Source organism: Salvelinus fontinalis, chromosome 6 (genome assembly GCF_029448725.1).
Source record: "Salvelinus fontinalis isolate EN_2023a chromosome 6, ASM2944872v1, whole genome shotgun sequence".
Lineage (NCBI taxonomy): Eukaryota > Metazoa > Chordata > Actinopteri > Salmoniformes > Salmonidae > Salvelinus > Salvelinus fontinalis.
Genome location: NC_074670.1, coordinates 33,473,295 through 33,498,519, shown reverse-complemented (window position 1 = coordinate 33,498,519; position 25,225 = coordinate 33,473,295). Strand labels below are relative to the sequence as shown.

The 25,225-nt window shown below is 46.1% G+C and overlaps 1 protein-coding gene across 5 annotated transcripts in view; it reads right to left on the bottom strand.

Annotated features, from left to right (window-relative positions):
- Positions 1–25,225, bottom strand: part of LOC129857711 (MAP7 domain-containing protein 1-like) — a 74,839-nt gene that overhangs the window by 7,346 nt on the left and 42,268 nt on the right. For 2 of the 5 annotated variants that reach the window (XM_055926214.1, XM_055926216.1), the window contains 11 exons: positions 24,848–24,959; positions 20,029–20,133; positions 18,031–18,153; positions 17,510–17,649; positions 17,032–17,162; positions 15,688–15,953; positions 14,696–14,984; positions 8,868–9,048; positions 3,450–3,554; positions 1,747–1,797; positions 1,594–1,654 (listed from right to left, as the gene is read on the bottom strand). In XM_055926214.1, the coding sequence (XP_055782189.1) occupies positions 1,594–1,654; positions 1,747–1,797; positions 3,450–3,554; positions 8,868–9,048; positions 14,696–14,984; positions 15,688–15,953; positions 17,032–17,162; positions 17,510–17,649; positions 18,031–18,153; positions 20,029–20,133; positions 24,848–24,959 (1,564 nt within the window). The remainder of the gene's footprint in view (positions 1–1,593; positions 1,655–1,746; positions 1,798–3,449; positions 3,555–8,867; positions 9,049–14,695; positions 14,985–15,687; positions 15,954–17,031; positions 17,163–17,509; positions 17,650–18,030; positions 18,154–20,028; positions 20,134–24,847; positions 24,960–25,225) is intronic. The other 3 variants (XM_055926215.1, XM_055926218.1, XM_055926217.1) reach the window with 2 other exon arrangements.

The following is a 25,225-nucleotide window of genomic DNA, read 5'->3' as shown; positions in this document are numbered from 1 at the left end:
CACCACTGGTGTCCCCCAGGGCTCTGTTCTAGGCCCTCTCCTATTCTCGCTATACACCAAGTCACTTGGCTCTGTCATAACCTCACATGGTCTCTCTTATCACTGCTATGCAGACGACACACAATTAATCTTCTCCTTTCCCCCTTCTGATGACCAGGTGGCGAATCGCATCTCTGCATGTCTGGCAGACATATCAGTGTGGATGACGGATCACCACCTCAAGCTGAACCTCGGCAAGACGGAGCTGCTCTTCCTCCCGGGGAAGGACTGCCCGTTCCATGATCTCGCCATCACGGTTGACAACTCCATTGTGTCCTCCTCCCAGAGCGCTAAGAACCTTGGCGTGATCCTGGACAACACCCTGTCGTTCTCAACTAACATCAAGGCGGTGGCCCGTTCCTGTAGGTTCATGCTCTACAACATCCGCAGAGTACGACCCTGCCTCACACAGGAAGCGGCGCAGGTCCTAATCCAGGCACTTGTCATCTCCCGTCTGGATTACTGCAACTCGCTGTTGGCTGGGCTCCCTGCCTGTGCCATCAAACCCCTACAACTCATCCAGAACGCCGCAGCCCGTCTGGTGTTCAACCTTCCCAAGTTCTCTCACGTCACCCCGCTCCTCCGCTCTCTCCACTGGCTTCCAGTTGAAGCTCGCATCCGCTACAAGACCATGGTGCTTGCCTACGGAGCTGTGAGGGGAACGGCACCTCAGTACCTTCAGGCTCTGATCAGGCCCTACACCCAAACAAGGGCACTGCGTTCATCCACCTCTGGCCTGCTCGCCTCCCTACCACTGAGGAAGTACAGTTCCCGCTCAGCCCAGTCAAAACTGTTCGCTGCTCTGGGACCCCAATGGTGGAACAAACTCCCTCACGACGCCAGGACAGCGGAGTCAATCACCACCTTCCGGAGACACCTGAAACCCCACCTCTTCAAGGAATACCTAGGATAAAGCAATCCTTCTGCCCCCCCCCCCCCCCCCCTTAAAAGATTTAGATGCACTATTGTAAAGTGGCTGTTCCACTGGATGTCATTAGGTGAATGCACCAATTTGTAAGTCGCTCTGGATAAGAGCGTCTGCTAAATGACTTAAATGTAATGTAAATGTAAAAGTAGAAGTTCAGTCCCTCCATTCTAAATCCTACCTTCAGTTATGGGTGTGTAACTTGGAATTTGGCAATGTAGGCAATGGCGATTTTGATTTTGAGTGAACAAATGTCAAAGTTAACATTAAGACTGATACAGCCATCCAATCAAAGAAGCCAAATTATCCCACTGGGCACACACTGGTTGAATCAACGTTGAACGAACGTGGAATAGACGTTGAATTGACGCCTGTGCCCAGTGGGATTAAACTTCTCCATTAATGTGGCAGTGAAACACAGGCAGGAAAAGAACCAGGGACACAGCACACTGATGTTTAAATCTGTTCCCCCCAGATATCATTGATGATATAAATGAATACATTTCCTTTCAGGATGAATTGAGACTAATTGTTTGACTCCGAGTCCAAACAGCGATTTCCTGAACACAAGAGCAATATAATGAACAAAGATGGACACCGGTTTACGCTGCATTTCATTTTCTGCTTACCTTTGCTGCTCTTGGCCTCTTTGCCATTGACCTGGGAGGGAGGTGGGGACTTGGTGTCTTTCTATAGAGAGATACATTATCACGTGTTACATGTATTTTAAACCGAGCCAATGTTGCAAAGGCATTGCCACTGCGCCTTTTCAACAAAAGTACCTTTTCCCCTCCGTCTGTCTTGCGTGTCCTCTTCATGATCTGCTCGAGACGCTAAGGAAGAAGGCACAAAGGTGACAATGGTCAGAGAGAGGGAATGCACTGAGAATGTTAACAAGGTGGAGGGTGCAGATGATGTACTCAGTCTCCATGGGTTGAATCACAGAGTAATACAGTAAACGGGCAGTAACTTAATCACAATGGACTCCTTGTTGGCACCGAACAGCTAAAACAACACCCAAATCCTACCGGGTACAAGATAACCATGATGCTAAGGGAAGAGCTACCTGCCATAAATCAAGTAAAACATACAGATATGCCAGTGGAGAGTAAAGCGGAGAGTAAAGTGGAGAGTTAGGTGATCCGTGTGTGTGTGTCACAGGAGGTTGGTGGCACCTTAAATGGGGAGGACGGGCTCGTGGTAATGGCTGAAGCGGAATTAGTGGAATGGTATAAAATACATCAAACACATGGAAACCATGTGTTTGATGCCATTCCATGTGTTCCGTTCCAGCCATTATTATGAGCCGTCCTCCCCTCAGCAGCCTCCACTGGTGTGTGTGCGTCGGTGTGCGTCCATGCATTCATGTGTGTGTGAGCGAGCTTCCACAGAACACAGAATCCATACTCAGTCAGGTATGTAAGAGCAGCTGTGGAGCAGTGTGCAGAGGCGTGTGACTAAGCAGGGGTTTGGGTAGAGGACATACTGTTCTTGTGCAGTAAATACCACTAGAGCCTGGCTCAACACACAATGTGGAGCTGCTTTGGCTGGCAGCCTCAGATAAGAGAAGGGAAAAAAAGAGGGAGATGAGGAGAGAGTGAAAGAGGGAGAGAGGGAAAGAAAGAGGGAGAGGGAGAGAAACAGACAGAAAGAGAGAGGGGTAGAGAAATAATGAGAATGGGAGAGCGAGGGATGAAGGTGGAGGACAAGAGACAGACAGAAAGGAAAAGAGAGGGTGAGTAAGAGCAAAAGAAAGAGCAAGAGGGAGAGAGAGCAGACTTAGCAGGTTGCAGCATGGTGTGACTGCGGGTGGTACACCAGGTGAGGGCAGAACACAAAACCCTGGGCTGCATACTGAACTGGGCCAGTTAGGACTCACTCTCCATCATTACTGTTAATATCTAGCCTGGGGTCTTGGACCTAGTATATAGTCTTCCGCTCACACAAATAGAGACTGTAAGCCCTATTAAATCAAAACAAGTAGCCAGGAAAAGCCAACAACGTCATTCATTTTGGCGGCAAGAATGTGAAAGTCGATATTATCTTCAACAAATCCTGGTCTAAAGAGTGAAACAAAAATAAACGGAATTAGAAGCAAAATCAAGCATGCTTTCCTGTTGCTACTAGAACAATGTTATTTTTGACTGATCCCGCAATAATAACAGTTTTGATTGAATAAGGCCCCGTGTGAGCTTACTGTAATGTACACTAAACATTTCACTCTGTACCTTTGGAATATGTACAGTACAGGCAGCACAGAATAAATACAGTAGTCTGCCAGTCTGTTTGGCATGACAATTCCATAAGGAGATGGCAATAGCAATAGATGGCAATAGCACAGAAACAGTCTGTTTCTCCTTTGGCATGACAATGGTTGGAATTAAATAGGAGTTGGCTACACAGCACAGATATGGATACCAGGGTAGAGAGGACGCTGGTGGGGTACACTCATGTAGTAGAATGAACGCATTGGATCTTTTCTTACCTTCTTCCTCTCCAGTCTCTCCTGCTCCTCCTTCTGGAAGTGTTTCTCTCTGTCCAGACGCTGTTTCTCGGCCTCCTCCTTGGCCTTAGCCTCAGCCTCCTCTCTCTGGAAAGCATACAGATTACAATGTGGTATGCTCTTCCCTTACAGAAAAAGAAAAAAAAAATCACATGTGTTTTTGGAACACTTTTCCACGTGGTCACATGTTTACACGTGTGTGGTTTCATGTTATCACACGTTGCTTTACATGTTGTCACGTGTTATCACATTAGCTTCACATAAGATCACATGAAAGTGTGTTTTTTGGAACATGGGATCACATGTGAAATTCATGTGAAATCCGTAATGGTTACCATAGAGATACATTATATTACTGACCAAGATGACTGCCCTTTTAGTCACACTGCTGGGATGCCAATGTCCATTCTAGTGTTCTATTTAATTGTATGGATTTTATAAGGCTAATAACATGCTACTACCACCAATAGTGTTGTTGTATATACGTTATCCTGAGGGAGATAGTGACTGTATAAAACTACAGGAAATACTATCTTTTTGTAGTAGTAGAAGTGAACATTTTCAGCATTGTGAGAATTTTGTCATTGTATTACACCTGTCATTGAACACAATACCCTTTCTAGGCTACTGTCTTTTTTAAATACATAATTATTGAAACGACGAAAGACACATCACTGACAACGCACTAGACGGTATCATAGGGTCGCCAGCCAGAGAAAACAACCACGTAGACAGGGACAGAAACCCCACAAACCCAGGGGCAGCTCCTCTCTCCTATCACACAGTCTATGTTGACACTGCAAACAAACACTTCTGTGAATCACAGTGTTTTCCGGTTAACTGACTGACGTCTGTTCCTCGGGGTCCTAGAGCTTCGACTGCTCCTGAGCAACAGCGGTAAAACCATTGGTAAATACAGGAAGTCGACAGTGAGTCAAACAGACTCAGGCCTTTTGTGCTGATCTCCAAAAAGTGAAATGGGGCCATTCAATGTGCATTAATGTCAATGTCTGTGGCCATTAGGAAAATATTGACCGATGCTAACGACAAATCACATTGGTTGAAAGGGATTTGAACAAATATACAAAACAAGCTTGATTATGAGATATGCCTTATCAAATGAGGTCAGGTAGATGACAAACTTGGCTAAAGTAGTGATATGGGACAGAGAGGGTGTTAAATACAGACAGGGTTACAGAAGGCTCTCTGTCACAAAGCAGGTGGACAATAAGAAAAGCAGACGGACAGACGGACAGAAAGATGGACAGACACAGCCCCCTCTGTGTGTGTAGACTAGCCCCCCCTCCCTCTGTGTGTGTAGAATAGCCCCCCCCCTCTGTGTGTGTAGACTAGCCCCCCCTCTGTGTGTGTAGACTAGCCCCCTCTGTGTGTGTAGACTAGCCCCCTCTGTGTGTGTAGACTAGACCCTCTGTGTGTGTAGACTAGCCCCCTCTGTTTATGCAGACTAGCCCCCTCTGTGTGTGTAGACTAGCCCCCTCTGTGTGTGTAGACTAGCCCCCTCTGTGTGTGTAGACTAGCCCCCTCTGTGTGTGTAGACTAGCCCCCTCTGTGTGTGTAGACTAGCCCCCTCTGTGTGTGTAGACTAGCCCCCTCTGTGTGTGTAGACTAGCCCCCTCTGTTTATGCAGACTAGCCCCCTCTGTGTGTGTAGACTACCCCCCTCTGTGTGTGTAGACTATCCCCCTCTGTGTGTGTAGACTAGCTTCCCTCTGTGTGTGTAGACTAGCCCCCTCTGTGTGTGTAGACTAGCCCCCTCTGTTTATGCAGATTAGCCCCCTCTGTGTGTGTAGACTATCCCCCTCTGTGTGTGTAGACTAGCTCCCCCGCTGTGTGTGTAGACTATCCCCCTCTGTGTGTGTAGACTATCCCCCTCTGTGTGTGTAGACTAGCTCCCCCTATGTGTGTGTAGACTAGCTCCCCCTCTGTGTGTGTAGACTAGCTCCCCCTCTGTGTGTGTAGACCAGCTCCCCCTCTGTGTGTGTAGACTAGATCCCTCTGTGTGTGTAGACTAGCTCCCCCTCTGTGTGTGTAGACTAGCCCCCCCTCTGTGTGTGTAGACTAGCCCCCCCTCTGTGTGTGTAGACTAGCTCCCCCTCTGTGTGTGTAGACTAGCTCCCCCTCTGTGTGTGTAGACTAGCCCCCTCTGTGTGTGTAGACTAGCCCCCTCTGTGTGTGTAGACTAGCCCCCTCTGTGTGTGTAGACTAGCCCCCTCTGTGTGTGTAGACTAGCCCCCTCTGTGTGTGTAGACTAGCCCCCTCTGTGTGTGTAGACTAGCCCCCTCTGTTTATGCAGACTTGCCCCCTCTGTGTGTGTAGACTACCCCCCTCTGTGTGTGTAGACTATCCCCCTCTGTGTGTGTAGACTAGCTCCCCTCTGTGTGTGTAGACTAGCCCCCTCTGTTTATGCAGATTAGCCCCCTCTGTGTGTGTAGACTATCCCCCTCTGTGTGTGTAGACTAGCTCCCCCTCTGTGTGTGTAGACTATCCCCCTCTGTGTGTGTAGACTATCCCCCTCTGTGTGTGTAGACTAGCTCCCCCTCTGTGTGTGTAGACTAGCTCCCCCTCTGTGTGTGTAGACCAGCTCCCCCTCTGTGTGTGTAGACTATCCCCCTCTGTGTGTGTAGACTAGCTCCCCCTATGTGTGTGTAGACTAGCTCCCCCTCTGTGTGTGTAGACTAGCTCCCCCTCTGTGTGTGTAGACCAGCTCCCCCTCTGTGTGTGTAGACTAGATCCCTCTGTGTGTGTAGACTAGCTCCCCCTCTGTGTGTGTAGACTAGCCCCCCCTCTGTGTGTGTAGACTAGCCCCCCCTCTGTGTGTGTAGACTAGCTCCCCCTCTGTGTGTGTAGACTAGCTCCCCCTCTGTGTGTGTAGACTAGCCCCCTCTGTGTGTGTAGACTAGCCCCCTCTGTGTGTGTAGACTAGCCCCCTCTGTGTGTGTAGACTAGCCCCCTCTGTGTGTGTAGACTAGCCCCCTCTGTGTGTGTAGACTAGCCCCCTCTGTGTGTGTAGACTAGCCCCCTCTGTTTATGCAGACTTGCCCCCTCTGTGTGTGTAGACTACCCCCCTCTGTGTGTGTAGACTAGCTCCCCCTCTGTGTGTGTAGACTATCCCCCTCTGTGTGTGTAGACTATCCCCCTCTGTGTGTGTAGACTAGCTCCCCCTATGTGTGTGTAGACTAGCTCCCCCTCTGTGTGTGTAGACTAGCTCCCCCTCTGTGTGTGTAGACCAGCTCCCCCTCTGTGTGTGTAGACTAGATCCCTCTGTGTGTGTAGACTAGCTCCCCCTCTGTGTGTGTAGACTAGCCCCCCCTCTGTGTGTGTAGACTAGCCCCCCCTCTGTGTGTGTAGACTAGCTCCCCCTCTGTGTGTGTAGACTAGCTCCCCCTCTGTGTGTGTAGACTAGCCCCCTCTGTGTGTGTAGACTAGCCCCCTCTGTGTGTGTAGACTAGCCCCCTCTGTGTGTGTAGACTAGCCCCCTCTGTGTGTGTAGACTAGCCCCCTCTGTGTGTGTAGACTAGCCCCCTCTGTGTGTGTAGACTAGCCCCCTCTGTTTATGCAGACTTGCCCCCTCTGTGTGTGTAGACTACCCCCCTCTGTGTGTGTAGACTATCCCCCTCTGTGTGTGTAGACTAGCTCCCCTCTGTGTGTGTAGACTAGCCCCCTCTGTTTATGCAGATTAGCCCCCTCTGTGTGTGTAGACTATCCCCCTCTGTGTGTGTAGACTAGCTCCCCCTCTGTGTGTGTAGACTATCCCCCTCTGTGTGTGTAGACTATCCCCCTCTGTGTGTGTAGACTAGCTCCCCCTCTGTGTGTGTAGACTAGCTCCCCCTCTGTGTGTGTAGACCAGCTCCCCCTCTGTGTGTGTAGACTATCCCCCTCTGTGTGTGTAGACTAGCTCCCCCTATGTGTGTGTAGACTAGCTCCCCCTCTGTGTGTGTAGACTAGCTCCCCCTCTGTGTGTGTAGACCAGCTCCCCCTCTGTGTGTGTAGACTAGATCCCTCTGTGTGTGTAGACTAGCTCCCCCTCTGTGTGTGTAGACTAGCCCCCCCTCTGTGTGTGTAGACTAGCCCCCCCTCTGTGTGTGTAGACTAGCTCCCCCTCTGTGTGTGTAGACTAGCTCCCCCTCTGTGTGTGTAGACTAGCCCCCTCTGTGTGTGTAGACTAGCCCCCTCTGTGTGTGTAGACTAGCCCCCTCTGTGTGTGTAGACTAGCCCCCTCTGTGTGTGTAGACTAGCCCCCTCTGTGTGTGTAGACTAGCCCCCTCTGTGTGTGTAGACTAGCCCCCTCTGTTTATGCAGACTTGCCCCCTCTGTGTGTGTAGACTACCCCCCTCTGTGTGTGTAGACTATCCCCCTCTGTGTGTGTAGACTAGCTCCCCTCTGTGTGTGTAGACTAGCCCCCTCTGTTTATGCAGATTAGCCCCCTCTGTATGTGTAGACTATCCCCCTCTGTGTGTGTAGACTAGCTCCCCCTCTGTGTGTGTAGACTATCCCCCTCTGTGTGTGTAGACTATCCCCCTCTGTGTGTGTAGACTAGCTCCCCCTCTGTGTGTGTAGACTAGCTCCCCCTCTGTGTGTGTAGACCAGCTCCCCCTCTGTGTGTGTAGACTAGATCCCTCTGTGTGTGTAGACTAGCTCCCTCTGTGTGTGTAGACTAGCCCCCCCTCTGTGTGTGTAGACTAGCCCCCCCTCTGTGTGTGTAGACTAGCCCCCCCTCTGTGTGTGTAGACTAGCTCCCCCTCTGTGTGTGTAGACTAGCTCCCCCTCTGTGTGTGTAGACTAGCTCCCCCTCTGTGTGTGTAGACTAGCCCCCTCTATGTGTGTAGACTAGCCCCCTCTGTGTGTGTAGACTAGCTCCCTCTGTGTGTGTAGACTAGCCCCCCTCTGCGTGTGTAGACTAGCTCCCCCTCTGTGTGTGTAGACTAGATCCCTCTGTGTGTGTAGACTATCCCCCTCTGTGTGTGTAGACTAGCTCCCCCTCTGTGTGTGTAGACTAGCTCCCCCTCTGTGTGTGTAGACAAGCTCCCCCTCTGTGTGTGTAGACCAGCTCCCCCTCTGTGTGTGTAGACTAGCCCCCTCTGTGTGTGTAGACTAGCTCCCTCTGTGTGTGTAGACTAGCTCCCCCTATGTGTGTGTAGACTAGCTCCCCCTCTGTGTGTGTAGACTAGCTCCCCCTCTGTGTGTGTAGACTAGCTCCCCCTCTGTGTGTGTAGACTAGCTCCCCCTCTGTGTGTGTAGACTAGCTCCCCCTCTGTGTGTGTAGACTAGCTCCCCCTCTGTGTGTGTAGACTAGCTCCCCCTCTGTGTGTGTAGACTAGCTCCCCCTCTGTGTGTGTAGACTAGCTCCTCTGTCTGCTGGCAGTTGGGGGTGCTTGTTCACCTGTTTCTGTAGGCGCTCATTCTCTTCCTGCTCTGCCCTGGCTCTCTCCTGCGCCTCCTTCTCCTCATCCACACGCTGGGCCTCGTCTCTCAGGCGCTGCTCCTCAGCCATGAGGCGCGCCTCCTCCTCTCTGCGCTTGTTCTCCTCCGCCTCCCGCAGCTTACGCTCCTCTCGCAGGACCCTGAGCAAAGGATGACATGCATTTAGCAATCCTACCTATAATACAGTCTCTTCCCCACCTTCGCTGTGTCGCCATGAGTATAGCGAGCAATACAACCTATTATGGATCGACAACCACTATACCAATCAAAACATAGGCTCATTTACAAATGTACAGTGCCTTCAGAAAGTATTCAGACCCCTTGACTTTTTACACATTTTGTTATGTTACAGCCTTATTCTAAAATGTATTTATTTTTAATTTGGGGAAAGGCACACACCTGTCTATATAAGGTCCCACAGTTGGCAGTGCATGTCAGAGCTACAACCAAGCCATGAGGTTGAATGAATTGTCTGTAGAGCTCCGAGACAGGATTGTGTCGAGGCACAGATCTGGGGAAGGGTACCAAAACATTTCTGCAGCATTGAAGGTCCAAGAACACAGTGGCCTCCATAATTCTTAAATTGAAGAAGTTTAAAACCACCAACACTCTTCCTAGAGCTGGCCGCCCGGCCAAACTGAGCAATCGGGGGAGAAGGGCCTTGGTCAGGGAGGTGACCAAGAACCCAATGATCACTCTGACAGAGCTATAGAGTTCTTCTGTGGAGATGGGAGAACCTTCCAGAAGGACAACCATCTCTGCAGCACTCCACCAATCAGGCCTTTATGGTAGAGTGGCCAAATGGAAGCCATTCCTCAGTAAATGGCACATGACAGCCCGCTTGGAGTTTGCCAAAAGGCACCTAAAGACTCTCAGACCATGAGAAACAAGATTCTCTGGTCTGATGAAACCAAGATTGAACTCTTTGGCCTGAATGGCAGTGTCACGTCTGGAGGAAACCTGGCACCATCCCTACGGTGAAGCATGGCGGTGGCAGCATGATGCTGCGGGGATGTTTTTCAGCGGCAAGGAATGGGAGACTAGTCAGGATCAAGGGAAAAATGAACGGAGAAAAGTACAGAGAGGTCCTTAATGAAAACCTGCTCCAGCGAGCTCAGGGCCTCAGACTGGGGAGAAGGTTCACCTTCCAACAGGACAACAACCTTATGCACACAGCCAAGTCAACGCAGGAGTGGCTTCGGGACAAGTCTCTGACTGTCCTCAAGTGGCCCAGCCAGAGCTCGGACTTGAACCCAATTGAACATCTCTGAAAATAGCTGTGTAGCAACGCTCCCCATCGAACATGACAAAGCTTGAGGATCTGCAGAGAAGAATGGGAGAAACTTCCCAAGTACAGGTGTGCAAAGATTGTAGCGTCATAATCGCTGCCAAAGGGGCTTCAACAAAGTACTGAGTAAAGGGTGTGAATACTTATGTACAGTGGCAAGAAAAAGTATGTGAACTAGAGGTCGACCGATTATGATTTTTCACCGCCGATACCGATACCGATTATTGGAGGACCAAAAAAGCGGATACCGATTAATCGGCCGATTTTTTTAAATGTATTTATTTGTAACAATGACAATTACAACAATACTGAATGAACACTTTTATTTTAACTTAATATAATACATCAATCAAATCAATTTTGCATCAAATAAATAATGAAATATGTTCAATTTGGTTTAAATAATGCAAAAACAAAGTGTTGGAGAAGAAAGTAAAAGTGCAATATGTGCCATGTAAAAAAGCTAACGTTTAAGTTCCTTGCTCAGAACATGAGAACATGTGAAAGCTGGTGGTTCCTTTTAACATGAGTCTTCAATATTCCCAGGTAAGAAGTTTTAGGTTCAGGTTATTATAGTAATTATAGGACTATTTCTCTCTATACCATTTGTATTTCATATACCTTTGACTATTGGATGTTCTTATAGGCACTTTAGTATTGCCAGTGTAACAGTATAGCTTCCATCCCTCTCTTCGCCGCTACCTGGGCTCGAACCAGGAACATATCGACAAAAGCCACCCTCGAAGCATCATTACCCATCGCTACACAAAAGCCGCGGCCATTTTTTTAAAATTTTTTTTTACCTTTATTTAACTAGGCAAGTCAGTTAAGAACAAATTCTTATTTTCAATGACGGCCTAGGAACAGTGGGTTAACTGCCTGTTCAGGGGCAGAACGACAGATTTGTACCTTGTCAGCTCGGGGATTTGAACTTGCAACCTTCCGGTTACTAGTCCAACGCTCTAACCACTAGGCTACGCTGCCGCACCATTGCAGAGCAAGGGGAACAACTACTCCAAGTCTCAGAAACGCTATTAGCGCGCACCCCGCTAACTAGCTAGCCATTTCACAATGGTTACACCAGCCTAATCTCGCGAGTTGATAGGCTTGAAGTCATAAACAGCATTGCGAAGAGCTGCTGGCAAACGAGCGAAAGTGCTGTTTGAATGAATGCTTACAAGCCTGCTGCTGCCTACCACTGCTCAGTCAGACTGCTCTATCAAATATCAACTCATAGACTTAATTATAATATAATAACACACAGAAATATGAGCCTTAGGTCATTAATATGGTCAAATCCGGAAACTATAATTTCAAAAATAAAACGTTTATTCTTTCAGTGAAACCGTTCCGTATTTTATCTAACGGGTGGCGTCCATAAGTCTAAATATTCCTGTTACATTGCATAACCTTAAATTTTATGACATAATTACATAAAATTCTGGCAAATTAGTTCGTAACGAGCCAGGCGGCCCAAACTGTTGCATATACCCTGACTCTGCTTGCAATGAACGCAAGAGAAGTGACACAATTTCCCTAGTTTAATATTGCCTGTTAACATGAATTTCTTTTAACTAAATATGCAGGTCTAAAAATAAATACTTCATTGATGTTTATGGTTAGATACATTCGTGCAACGATTGTGCTTTTTTCGCAAATGCGCTTTTGTTAAATCATTCCCCGTTTGGCGAAGTTGGAAGAAATAGTCTTCACAGTTCGCAACGAGCCAGGCGGCCCAAACTGCTGCATACACCCTGACTCTGTTGCACAGAACGCAAGTGAAGTGACACAATTTCCCGTTGTTAAAAGAAATTCATGTTAGCAGGCAATATTAACTAAATATGCAGGTGTAAAAATATATACTTGTGTATTGATTTTAAGAAAGGCGTGGATGTGTATGGTTATGTACACATTGGTGCAACGACAGTGCTTTTTTCGCGAATGCTCTTGTTAAATCACCCGTTTGGCAAAATAGGCTATAATTCAATGATAAATTAACAGGCACCGCATCGATTATATGCAACGCAGGACAAGCTAGATAAACTAGTAATATCATCAACCATATGTAGTTAACCAGTGATTATGTTAAGATTGATTGTTTTTTATAAGATAAGTTTAAGGCTAGCTAGCACCTTACCTTGGCTCCTTGCTGCACTCCCATAACAGGTAGTCAGCCTGCCACGTAGTCTCCTCGTGGAGTGCAATGTAATCGGCCATGATTGGTGTCCAAAAATGCCGATTACCGATTGTTATGAAAACTTGAAACCGGCCCTAATTAATCGTCCATTCCGATTAATCGGTCGACCCCTAATGTGAACCCTTTGGAATTACATGGATTTCTGCATAAATTGGTCATAAAATGTGATCTGATCTTCATCTAAGTCACAACACGAGACAAACACAGTCTGCTTAAACTAATAACACACAAAAAATGATATGTTTTCATGTCTTTATTGAGAACACCGTGTAAACATTCACAGTGCAGGGTGGAACCGCTCACTTGAGGTCATGTCAGTGTCTCAAATCGGGTTGACGGCAGGACTCTGACTGGGCCACTCCAGAAGGTTTATTTTCTTCTGTTGAAGCCATTCTGCTGTTGATTTACTTTTGTGTTTTGGGTCATTGTCCTGTTGCATCACCCAACTTCTGATGAGCTTCAATTGGCGAACAGATAGCCTTACATTCTCCTGCAAAATGTCTTGATAAACTTGCAAATTCATTTTTCTGTTGATGATAGCAAGCTGTCCAGGCCCTGAGGCAGCAAAGCAGCCCCAAACCATGATGCTCCCTCCACCATACTTTACAGTGGGGATGAGGTTTTGATGTTGGTGTGCTGTGCCTTTTTTTCTTCACACATAGGGTTGTGTGTTCCTTCCAAACAACTCAACTTTAGTTTAATCTGTCCACAGAATATGTTGCCAGTAGCGCTGTGGAACATCCAGGTGCTCTTTTGCGAACTTCAGACGTGCAGCAATGGGGTTTTTTGGACAGCAGTGGCTTCTTCCATGGTGTCCTCCCATGAACCCCATTCTTGTTTAGTGTTTTACGTATTGTAAACTCGTCAACAGATGTTAGCATGTTACAGAGATTTCTGTAAGTCTTTAGCTGACACTCTAGGATTCTTCTTAACCTCATTGAGCATACTGATCTGTGCTGCTGCAGTAATCTTTGCAGGACAGCCACTCCTAGGGAGAGTAGCAACAGTGTTGAACTTTCTCCATTTATAGACACTTTTATAGATACTTTTGTAACCCTTTCCAGCGCTATGCAAGTCAACAATTCTTTATCATAGGTCTTTTGAGATCTCTTTTGTTCGAGGCATGGTTCACATCAGGCAATGTTTCTTGTGAATAGCAAACTAACATTTTGTGAGTGTTTTTTATACGACAAGGCAGCTCTAACCAACATCACCTATCTTGTCTCATTGATTGGACTCCAGGTTAGCTGACACCTGACTCCAATTAGCTTTTGGAACTTTTTCCAACCTACATGTATTCAATATAGACAAGAAAATACAATAATTTGTGTGTTATTAGTTGAAGCAGACTGTGTTTGTCTATTGTTGTGACTTAGATAAAGATCAGATCAAATTGTATGACCAATTTATGCAGAAGTCCAGGAAAGTCCAAAGGGTTCACATACTTTTTCTTGCCACTGTAAATGTGATATAAGTTTTAATTTTTTTTTATAAATTAGCAAAAAATGTGTGTGTAAAAAACAATTAAATCAATTTTAGGCTGTAACCTAACAAAATGTGGAAAAAGTCAAGGGTTTTGAATACTTTCCAGAAGGCACTGTATACATCTAGATTTAGAATAAATCAGTTAACATGAGCTCTATCTTAAAGAGTGAATCTGTCTTCGTACAACATTGGCCATAGCTGTCAGGAAAATAAAAAGTTAAACACAATCAGGAAATGAAACTATTTTAAAAGGAAATAGTTGCCTGCTGATAAAATGGAGAGGAACAGAGAGTAACAGGAGCCCATTGCCCAGCCTGACAGCTGTCCCGATATAAATACCCAGTGGTCACATAGTAACTGTGGTCAACATGGCACAATAGGCTGACGCGGGAAATCCTTTTTAGCTCATAAACCTGAGCGGAGGGGGGCAACTTAAGCCGTTACACAAATGTCAACAGCTCCACACCTCTGGGGGTAACACGAGCACCACACATACTGTATCACAGACAGAGCTGAGTGGTCTAATTCTGCCATGCATACGATACGGTGGAGAACTGTACTGTATTCCATATGTTGATGTTTTACACTTGAAATTATTCAAATTGTGATGTGCTGCCATGGTTACTTCCACCTTGTCCCTTCAAGCTGGTAAGAGATAGGCTGTCTTTACAGTAGATAGGATAATGGATATAAGGTGTTTCTGGAAGACCTGGGAATATTGGGGAAATTTCAGGAATTTTGCAACCCGACTAGACGCTGCTCTGGCTCTCTCCAGTGTGGGTTTATGTACTGCAAATGAGGATAATATGATTCTCACTTCTCTCTCTCCTCCAGCTCGCGTTTCTCCTGCTCCTCCCGCTCCCTCTGCTCCCGGGCCTGCCTCCTCTTCTCGGCCAGGATCCGTGCGGCCTCCTCGGGGTTGTTGGTGCCCGCCATGGGCTTGGCTGACGAGGAGGCTGGGGCTGGGGACGATGCAGGGACACTGGGGGTTGATTGGGCAGAAGGAGGGACCTCAGAGGGAGTGGCGGTGGCCGTCGTGATTGGTGTACTCAGCGAAGGGAGCGTGGCCGGAGCAGAGGATACCACGATTGAAGGAACGGGGGAGCCTGGAGAAAGAGTTGAACAGGAAAAGAGGAGAGGAATGGGAAAGTCCAATAAAAATATTTTTCTATAGACAAATCACTGTTCACACTATCGTCTTCTTTAAGCTGAAACCTTGATGAAACTGTGTAATTCCACTATGACAAGTACACTAGACCCCTGGACTAGATTCGTCTTGATTGATTCAAACAGTGGCAAAGCATGGAAACTTTGGCCATTTTTGGATTCTGTAAACTTGGGAGACTCGTAATTATAGCATTTTTCCGTAATTAGCACCACCTCTGTGGTCTCAATGTGTGTGAAGGAGAGAAAGACAGATAAGCTGTGTAAACTCACTTAACGAGCTGGCATTGCTGGCGTGCCTAACTAACTACGACGGTAATCATCCTCTGGCTGTGCCGACGCTACCGCGCACCGACGCGCGCGCACACATTCACTTTTTCCAGTTTGAGTTTCAAGTTCACTCTTCTCAGCAACGGGAACAACTGAGCCAAACCACAAAGAACTAAAGAAGCAAAGTATGAATCAGCCGTGGCAGGCAATGGCCTACAGGAAACAGACCCACTAAAATCCAACTTGTGTCAGGGGGAAATTAAATGGTACTGAATTGTATGGGTACACATTGTTCTCTCATCCCCGTAAGAGGAGTACACTGTACTAACACATAACCCTCCACCTGGGGGTACTAACTAGCTACTGCATACTCACTCTTGCCTTTGGGCTCCTCGGGTGTGGCTGACCTACGGCCGCGGGTCTCCCTGGCCCTCTCCAGGGGTACGGGGGAGGAGGTGCGCCCGTGGTCCACCCGAGCCGGGGTCCTAGCCCTCTTGGGCCGGGCCTTGGGGGTGGAGGGACTAGCCCGGGCTGAGGAGGGGGGTTTGGGGGAGGCAGCAGGGCTAGGAGAGGAGGAGGAAGGTCTTGCTCTAGGAGTAGTGGCAGGTGAGGCAGCCCGCTGTCTGGATAAGGGACTAGGACTGGAGAGAGGGAGGGAGGGAGCGAGGGGGGGAGAGTGTGAGAGAGAGCTATTATGAAAAACATGAATACATACAGTATGTCTGACAAATCATTAGAAATCCTTAGAAATATGTAAATAATAATAAGCAAACAACAGTTAAGTAAAGTTTAGTCGAACATTTAGTCATATCCAGTCCTAGGGATGAAAAAATTGTCCGTCTCTATACACAATCAAGCAAGGAGACTACCACTAATACATCCATTGAAGTAATACTATTGAACTGTTTCTGTTACATATGTGCCTCCCTAACCTCAAGTCTCAGACAGCAGTCAATAAACATGACCTCACCAGGTAGCAAGGGTCAGACACGACACAACACAACATAACACGTGTAACATTGTGTGGTCTGTGACAGAGCATTATGGGATGGTTTCCCAGCAGTAGAGAGTGTAATAGTCGCAGCTCGGGATGGGAAAGTTCCATTATACCAGAGTGATGTGTGTGTGTGTGCACTTCTCTTCTTCCTTACGGCATTTGGCATTCTCTCTCTCTCTCTCTCTCTCTCTCTCTCCCTCCCTCCCTCCCTCCCTCGACCCTTTTTTAAGTCAGAGCACTCATTTTTGTCTCTCTCTTCCCCTCTATCTGTCAGTGAGCCCATCCATTTCCATGTCCCGCGGCCGGCTACGCTAAACACACTGGATAAATATCCTTTGGCTCAGGGGCCTCATGCTTTTAAGTCTTAGCTCGAGTTCAGTTAAACACACAGACACGCTGGTTTTACCATCTGCACTCACAGCCATGGTATCTTTGTCTTTTACTGTATCCCTAACCTCAGGAAACACTCTAAGCTCTAATTGTAGTATTTTACCCTATTCACACTATAATGTCGACCCAATCTATGTATGCTGTGCTGTCCTGTATATGTTCTTTACACAGGATCCTTTCCAGCAAGTTTTCAACAACTATGATGGATGTGTAACCAGGACAATACAGTACAGCCTTGGCTTGGTTCGACTCGGCTCAGTAGTGGGTAAAGGGTGTTTAATGCTTTACTGTGCCAAAGGCAGATACCGTAGATCTGTGTGAGGGCAGGTTACCTGGGGTCCGGTTTGTGTCTCATACTGGGTAAGCACGGTCTCTTCTTCAGCACCGTGTCTTTGCTGAGAGCACTTTTCTCCTTCTCGTTCTCCCGCTCCTTGTCCTTCTTCTCTTTCTTTTTCTTCTCTATCTGCAGAGAGACAAGGGCAAAGACACAAACCGTCAGAAAGGTATAAATGATAAAAACATCTCTCTCGAAACCCAAAAATATACGGTACATTCTAGCTGATTCAAAAGTGCCAAACAGTGTTGCATTGCATTTAAACGGTAAGGGATGGTAGTCGAGTCTGGTTGAGCAGCGCCGCTCCAGATTTCGGACCATGCAGGCCTGCAGGCGACAGGTGTCGAGTCCTGTCTGTCTGTGCCCTTCACTGTCTAGGACCCTCTTCGTTTTGTATCTCTCCATCTACTCTCCTCTCTATCCCGTCAATGAAATTGAAAAACACGAAAGGAAAGAAAAAGGGGTGGTTGACGTACCGGCGTGGAGTCGCGTCGGCGCTGGGTGATGTCGGGCGTGCTGGACGTCACCCTCCAGCGGTCGGAGCAGCGGTGGTGAGGCCGGTGGGCACACAGCGTCAGCGGGCTGGCCGAAGACGAACGAGTGCATAGGGGCGACTCTGGAGGGGCGGGAAGGAGAGGCACATAGAGAGCAGGCAGGAGATAGAGAGAAGGGCGGGAGGAGAAATAAATACGACACCCATATCTAAAAACACAAGCAGAGCACAGGCGACAAAGGTATTCATTGCCGCACATCACGTCACATACCCTACATCAGAGTTCCTCAAACCTCTTATCGTAGATCGTAAGCTCCTTCAAGGGCTTGATGATTAGTTGACAAGTGGAATCAGATGTGCTAGCTCTGACTGGAGCAAATTGATCAAATACATGGAACTGCTGGGGGCCAAGAGGATAGGTTGGAGAGATGCTGTTCTAAATGACAAAGATCCCCACTAATAGCAGGTCTCATCTATCCCAGTGTGACTGTGCTAACCACTTACGGTCTTTACCGTTGCTGAGCACGCTGGCGACGCTGCGACTACGGGCCAGAAAGGACAGGGTGGGCGTCATCAGTCGGTCCACAATGCTGCTCTCCCACGGGCTCAGCTGGAGGCTACGGGCTGCTGGAGGGGCCAAACATTACCAATGTTAACGCATATATATAAAATGCGACGGTGGCCCAAGGGGCAAACCAGCTTCAGTTCCAAAGCTGGTTTGCCTCTTAGAGCCACCGTGAATGTCTCCACTTCTGTATTGCTACGTCAGACGACGTCAGTGTTCAAACAGTATTAATATGCACCTTATACCAACTAACTGTTTGATAACTATTGCAACCCAATTTTAGTAAATTACTCAAATGTAATGATCCAATCTCGCATTCACATCACAGCATCACAGAAAGGCCTTTTGCTTCTCGTTTTATATAAAATAGTGACAATGAGCTAAGCTTTGCTCAGTTAGCTTTCCCACCTTATATATTATAATGACAGATCAAATAACACTATCTCACCCGCAAAAACCCTTATGTCTCTAGTAAACACGCTCTATGGGGAAATGGTGGGTTCCATATTAGACTGGGAAAACTTCCAGACACATAATAACATGAGAGGGAGGAAGAACACAGCCTATATGCCAGAGCAGTATAAAGTAAGCACTGCCAGAGTTAGCAACATCCTTTATTTAGAAAAACACCTCTGGCTATGGAGGCAGCTGTTCAGAACATTGACATTGAAAACGAGGGAGGAGAGAGATGAAAGAAGTCCACTGCAGAGGTTTGCTCGGGGGTCGTTTATGGTACACCAAATCACGTCCCACTTCCCTATTAAACCTGCACTGAAGGATAATAAGGTTATCCAGCAGAGCGGGAAAGAGAGAGAGACAAAGTCTGAGAGAGAGAGCGAGAGAGCGAGAGAGAGCGAGAGCGAGAGAGAGAGAGAGAGAGAGAGAGAGAGAGAGAGAGAGAGAGAGAGAGAGAGAGAGAGAAACTGAAATAAAGAAGAGAGGAGGGTGAGCTTTCGATAGACAACGAGTGAAACAAAAGAACAGGGGGTAGAGGAGAAAGAAGAGGAGTAGAGATAGGGTGGAAGACACGAGAGAGAGGAAGAAGAGAGAGACGAGAGTGAAAGATAGGGTAGGTAAGAGAGAGGGAGAGAAGGAGAGGAAAAGAGGGAGAGGGTTTACGCTTTGACCAGAGTCACCTTAATCTATTTTCAAGCATCACAGTTGTTCCTGTGGAGTTTTCAGAATGCATTATCTCTCAAAACGCTGACTCATCCCTTAGTGGCTGACTTTTTAAAATTTGAAACACTAAAGTTCCTATGTGTTCACACCGGTTCACTGCAACCTGAAAGAACCCTGTACCTGCAGTGGTGTTCTAGGTGCACTGAAACACCTCTGACTTGTGTGAGTAACTCTGAATATGAGTTGCTAGATTCAGCGTAGTACAGTGTAGTTATTTCGGGTTAGCATAGGCCTGATAACCCATTCATCATCATCATCATCTCCCGTCACCATCACCATTCAAGACATCCTCATCACCGTCACCATTCGAGACCTCATCATCACCATTCAAAACATTGACCAAGGCTTTCCAACGAGTGAAAAGAACATCTACTGACACACAACCCAAAGAGCACGAAATGACCATCACCAGCAAATTAATAACCCAAGAGAACACCAAAAAACGCGGGACATAAAATATGAAGACAGCGTAAATGAACCCATATATTCACACCAAAGTATGAAGTATATAAATGCAGGGACTGAACAAAATGCAGAGGGAGGGAGAAAAAGCATAACCCATGAACCACAGAAGAAAAAAAACGAAGGTGGATTTGAATTTGGAAGGTGAAAATGATACGGTAATCAACCATCGAACACAGACAGGTCGATTGGATTGGAGACGGCGGTGGGGAGGGAAAAAAATGTGGAGAAAAAAATGTGAGAGAACGAATATGAAAAGGGGGCGTTCCCGGAAAAGGGGGCCTGACGTGTCTTACTTCTGTTGGGGGAATTCCAAAGGGTGGCGGAGGACTTGGAGAGTCTCTTGTTTATAACCGAGTCCACGTGTTTGGGCAGGTTGACCGCCGACATGGAGCATCTGCCTGTGAAGCCAAGAGAGTAGTCCACAGAGATGGTGGGTCACACTGTTTCACACAGGGGAGGGAGACCTCCAGGATGTGTCACGGTGATATCTATCCCCCCCACACACGCATACATACATACAGCAAACATCCAAATACCAAAATGGTGTATTTCCAGAGGGCAACCATTTCTGATTCAATAAAGAAACAAAATAATAAAATATCTGTATTGAACTTTTCTCATCTGACAGTGTTATTTTACATTCCTTTTGACATGGAGATAACGGGAAACAGAACTGAAATTCAAACTCTCATGTCAAAGTATACTTTGAGGAGCCTCCACCAAAAATCGAATACAAACTGAAAACAGACAATTGATGGTAGAGGGAAATAACACAGCTAGGGGGCTTTTTCTACGCACGGAAAAAATATATTCAAAGAAATATTGTGTTGAGTCTAGTGGGTCATGCATCATTCAGTTAGATCTTGATGTTCAAAATAGATACACTTGACAGTAGAAGTCAAAAGTTTGGACACACCTACTCATTCAAAGGTTTTTCTTTATTTGTACTATTTTCTACACTGTAGAATAATAGTGAAGACATCAAAACCATGAAATAACACATGGAATCATGTAGAAACCAAAAAAGTGTTAAACAAATGAAAATATATTTTATATTTGATACTCTTCAAAGTAGCCACCCTTTGCCTTTGTCACGCCCTGACCTTAGTTCCTTTTTTATGTCTCTATTTTGGTTTGGTCAGGGTGTGAGTTGGGGTGGGCATTCTATGTTTTTGTTCTATGTTTTGTATTTCTATGTGTTTGGCCTGGTATGGTTCCCAATCAGAGGCAGCTGTCTATTGTTGTCTCTGATTGAGAACCATACTTAGGTAGCCTTTTCCCACCTGGTGTTTGTGGGTAGTTGTTTTCTGTTTTGTGTGTCTGCACCAGCCAGAACTGTTTCGGTCGTTATCTTTGTTATTTTTGTTATTTCAGTGTTCATTTAATAAATATGGACACGTACCACACTGCACCTTGGTCCTCTTCTTCCAACAGCCGTTACAGCCTTGATGACAGCTTTGCAAACTCTTGACATTCTCTCAATCAGCTTCACCTGGAATGCTTTTTCCAACAGTCTTGAAGGAGTTCCCACATATGCTGAGCACAAGTTGGCTGCTTTTCCTTCACTCTGCGGTCCAACTCATCCCTAACCATCTCAATTGGGTTGAGGCCAGTTCATCTGATGCAGCACCCCCACACCATTACACCGCCTCCTCCATGCTTCACGGTGGGAACCACACATGCGGAGATCATTGTGAAGCAAAATTACAAGATTATATTATAATACTGTTATTGCATCAAATGGTTGTTTTATAGAATAGAATAGGGTTCTTAAAACACTCTCATCTGTGTGTGGTCTTCTGAGTTGTGCCTCTGGGGCTTAATGCTGACAGTGGATTTACGATGCCTTTGGTGATTAAAAACCTAAAGACCGCATTCCATAGCATGAGTTGGTGTTTGTGTACTGGGAGGTACCAGGGTAGAGATGGCTTGGGTATGGATAATGATGAGGGGAACCTTGTTTTGGGGGCCAGACCCTGGTTTCCACACAATGAGAGACGTCTTTACAGCAGATACTATACTGGCTGCTGTGAATGATTATTTTCTTTCATACGAAATCCTAACCTTGTGCCCCATTCCACACATATGTTGTTTGTCATGTAAACTAAGGGGGTGTATCTTTGCCATATAAAATATCCTGGTATTCTTTGTGACAGGGCTCTCAACACAACAGTCAAGAGTGTTGTGTCATTCACTTATGTGTGTGGTGTGACATGCTTTCCTTATTAATAAGTGAATAAATATTTAGTTTAAGTATAACTCTGACTTGTGTGATAAGTTTGTCTCTCCTCATTTGATAATAAAGAAATAACCACCACAATCATCCGTTTACCTACTCTGCGTTTCACAAAGACAACTTTTTGGTTTTGGACTCATCAGACCAAAGGACATATTTCCACCGGTCTAATGTCCATTGCTCGTGTTTCTTGGCCCAAGAAAGTATTTACTTATTATTGGTGTCCTTTAGTAGTGGTTTCTTTGCAGCAATTTGACCATGAAAGCTTGATTCACGCAGTCCCCTCTGAACAGTTGATGTTGAGATATGTCTGTTACTTGAACTCTGTGAAGCATTTGGGCTGCAATTTCTGAGGCTGGTAACTCTAATGAACTTATCCTCTGCAGCAGGTAGAGGTAACCTTGGGTGTTCCTTTCCTGTGGCGGTCCTCATGAGAGCCAGTTTCATCATAGTGATTAATGGTTTTTATGACTGTACTTGAAGAAACTTTCAAAGTTCTTCAAATTTTCCGGATTGACTGACCTTCCTGTCTTAAAGTAATGATGGACTGTTGTTTCTCTTTACTTATTTGAGCTGTTCTTGCCATAATATGGTGTTGGTCTTTTACCCCCAAATAGGGGTATCTTCTGAATACCACCCCTACATTGTCACAACACAACTGATTGGCTCAAGCGCATTAAGAAGGAAAGAAATTCCACAAATTCACTTTTAACACTACCTCATGAAGCTGGTTGAGAGAATGCCAAGAGTGTGCAAAGCTGTCATCAAGGCACAGGGTGGCTACATTGAAGAATCTACAATGTATTTTGATTTGTTTAACACTTTTTGGTTACTACATGATTCCATATGTGTTATTTTATAGTGTTGATGTCTTCACTATTATTCTACAATGTGGAAAATAGTACAAATAAAGAAAAACCATTGAATGACTAGGTGTGTCCAACGTTTGACTGGTACTGTATGTCTGACCTGCATTGATATGATTAGAATGTAAATGTAAAAGAGCATACGTCCCGTCTTTGTCCCAACCTGAGCCTGCTGTACACAAAGTAGTAACAGTGTTTTTGTTACCACAACCTGCTGTACTACACAAACTAATACCAATGTCAGTCAACACAACTGACACAAATGTAACACAACTGACAACCAGCGGAGTGAACTACTGAGACAACCCACTGATTAAACACCATTCCCCTCCAGACCCTCTAATAGAGACTAATCATGTGAACATTGTGCCCTTTGAATTAAATGCCACCAGACATACGAAAGTAAAGTCTGATGTTAATGGGGGAATTGGATGTCTCTGTCCTAAATGTCCCTCCTCAGATATGGGTCTGTTGTTGTTAGGGATGGCCAGGGAGAGGTTCTTTGTCTGCAGGCCAAGATAGAGTTCTGCTGCCTTTTCCTAAATAACTCTGATGGATTCTCAGTAGTCCACTGTATCCTGTTTGTTTACGCTTGTTACCGTTCAGTCTTTCTTTTCCTTCTTCTTTTTTCTACCTTTCAGTCTTTGACAGCACTGGGTCTGAAAGAGGAGGCTGGGGGGCAGGTTGATTTGGCAGACAACATTTGCCATTACTCATGGCTCATAAGGGACGTAGTCTGTTCCCAGATCTGTTTGGCTGTCTTGCCAACGTCTATGGTCATTGTGACCATAGACGCATAAACAGATCTGGGACCAGGCTATTAGTAATTCCACGACTTAAGATAATATACTGTATATGAGACCCCCTGAGATTTAGACTTGCAAAGGTGGAGAACAGCTAATGACCCTGAATTAAACAACCAGTCAAGCAGTAGCCTACGCTATGTGCCTGAGGTTGGTTGTGCGGATAAGGCCATAACCCTGCTTGCGTGGGTTCGAATCCCGGTCAAACCCAGGACTCTTCTTCACACTACTTATATTCATTCTATCTGTCTCCCCTTCATTCCTTTCAATAAAATATGAATAATATAAAATCCTTTTTTTTTTAAATTGTACACTGTAGAATCACCAGAGACCGTACGAAAACAGGGGGAAAGAAAATAAGGGGACGACTGTTGAGTATGTCGCACAAACGCAAACCGGCAAACATTGGTCAGAATTGTTTGTGTCTCGCAGGGCATCACTACATATCTAACACCATCACAGCCCCACCCCCCACCCCCCACACCACACATATACACCTCAACCATGCCTGGACATCTCATATTCACCTCAGCCTTGACATTACCCATCTATTTCCTCACGGAATGAAGCCAATGTTCCCTCCCTCTGCAGAGAAATTAGACTACTGTAGTGTAGCACATCCCAGCAAGAGCAGATAGGGATATCAACCCACCTGCCGTGTGTGTGTGGGTGTGTGTGGTATCTCAGAGTGATTTAATTCGAGATAACGATGTATCTGTGATGAGGTTGAGAGGAGCTGTTCAGCAGTGTAGGCTGTTTGATGCCAGACTGAATCATGGAGAACCACCTCTGCTTAATAGGGTTGAAGGTGACTGGAATTCAAGTTTGACTGTCACTAATTGACTAAATACTTTAAAGTGAGTGACCTAATTGATGGTTTACTTTAGTGCAAAACATAAACAAAACATTTGTGAAAATATGTAGACTGTGAATGTCTGCACAGTAGTACCATTTTCACACTACTGAAGCGAGCCAAAACGAGCTGTACTGCACTGGCCTGGTAACGCATCCACCAAAGTCGCTGGAACTGTGCTGGGAAGGACCATGTGAAAAGAAATTATCCAAGCCAAAACAGTTGTTTGGCTCAGCAAGATAGTGTCAAATGAGTATAGATGAGGGAGTTGTCGTTGAAGGAAGGAGAGGCTTTGGCCATGTCTGGGTCAGTGGGCTCTGGTTCTGGGTTCCTGTTTCAGCGGTAGGTACTCACTTTCTCTCTGGCTGGAGTTCTGGCTGAGGCCTCCGGCCCAAGACAATCTCTGCTGACGGATCTCAGCCCAGGTCTTCTTAGTGGACCGCTGGAGGGCAGCCTCATATCGCTCCTTCATACCAAACATGGAGAAATACTAGGTTAGCACTAGTTAATAATTCTCTTACCCAATCTCTTCACCCACCTTATTCTCTTGTTTTGTTAAAGTGAGTGGAATTTAACCTCTCCTTCAGTATTTTCTAACCTTCATTAAGACAGTGTGGAAATAGATATGGGAGACAGGTTAATAGAATCAAATCAAATCAAATTTTCTTGGTCACATACACATGGTTAGCAGATGTTAATGCACGTGTAGCGAAATGCTTGTGCTTCTAGTTC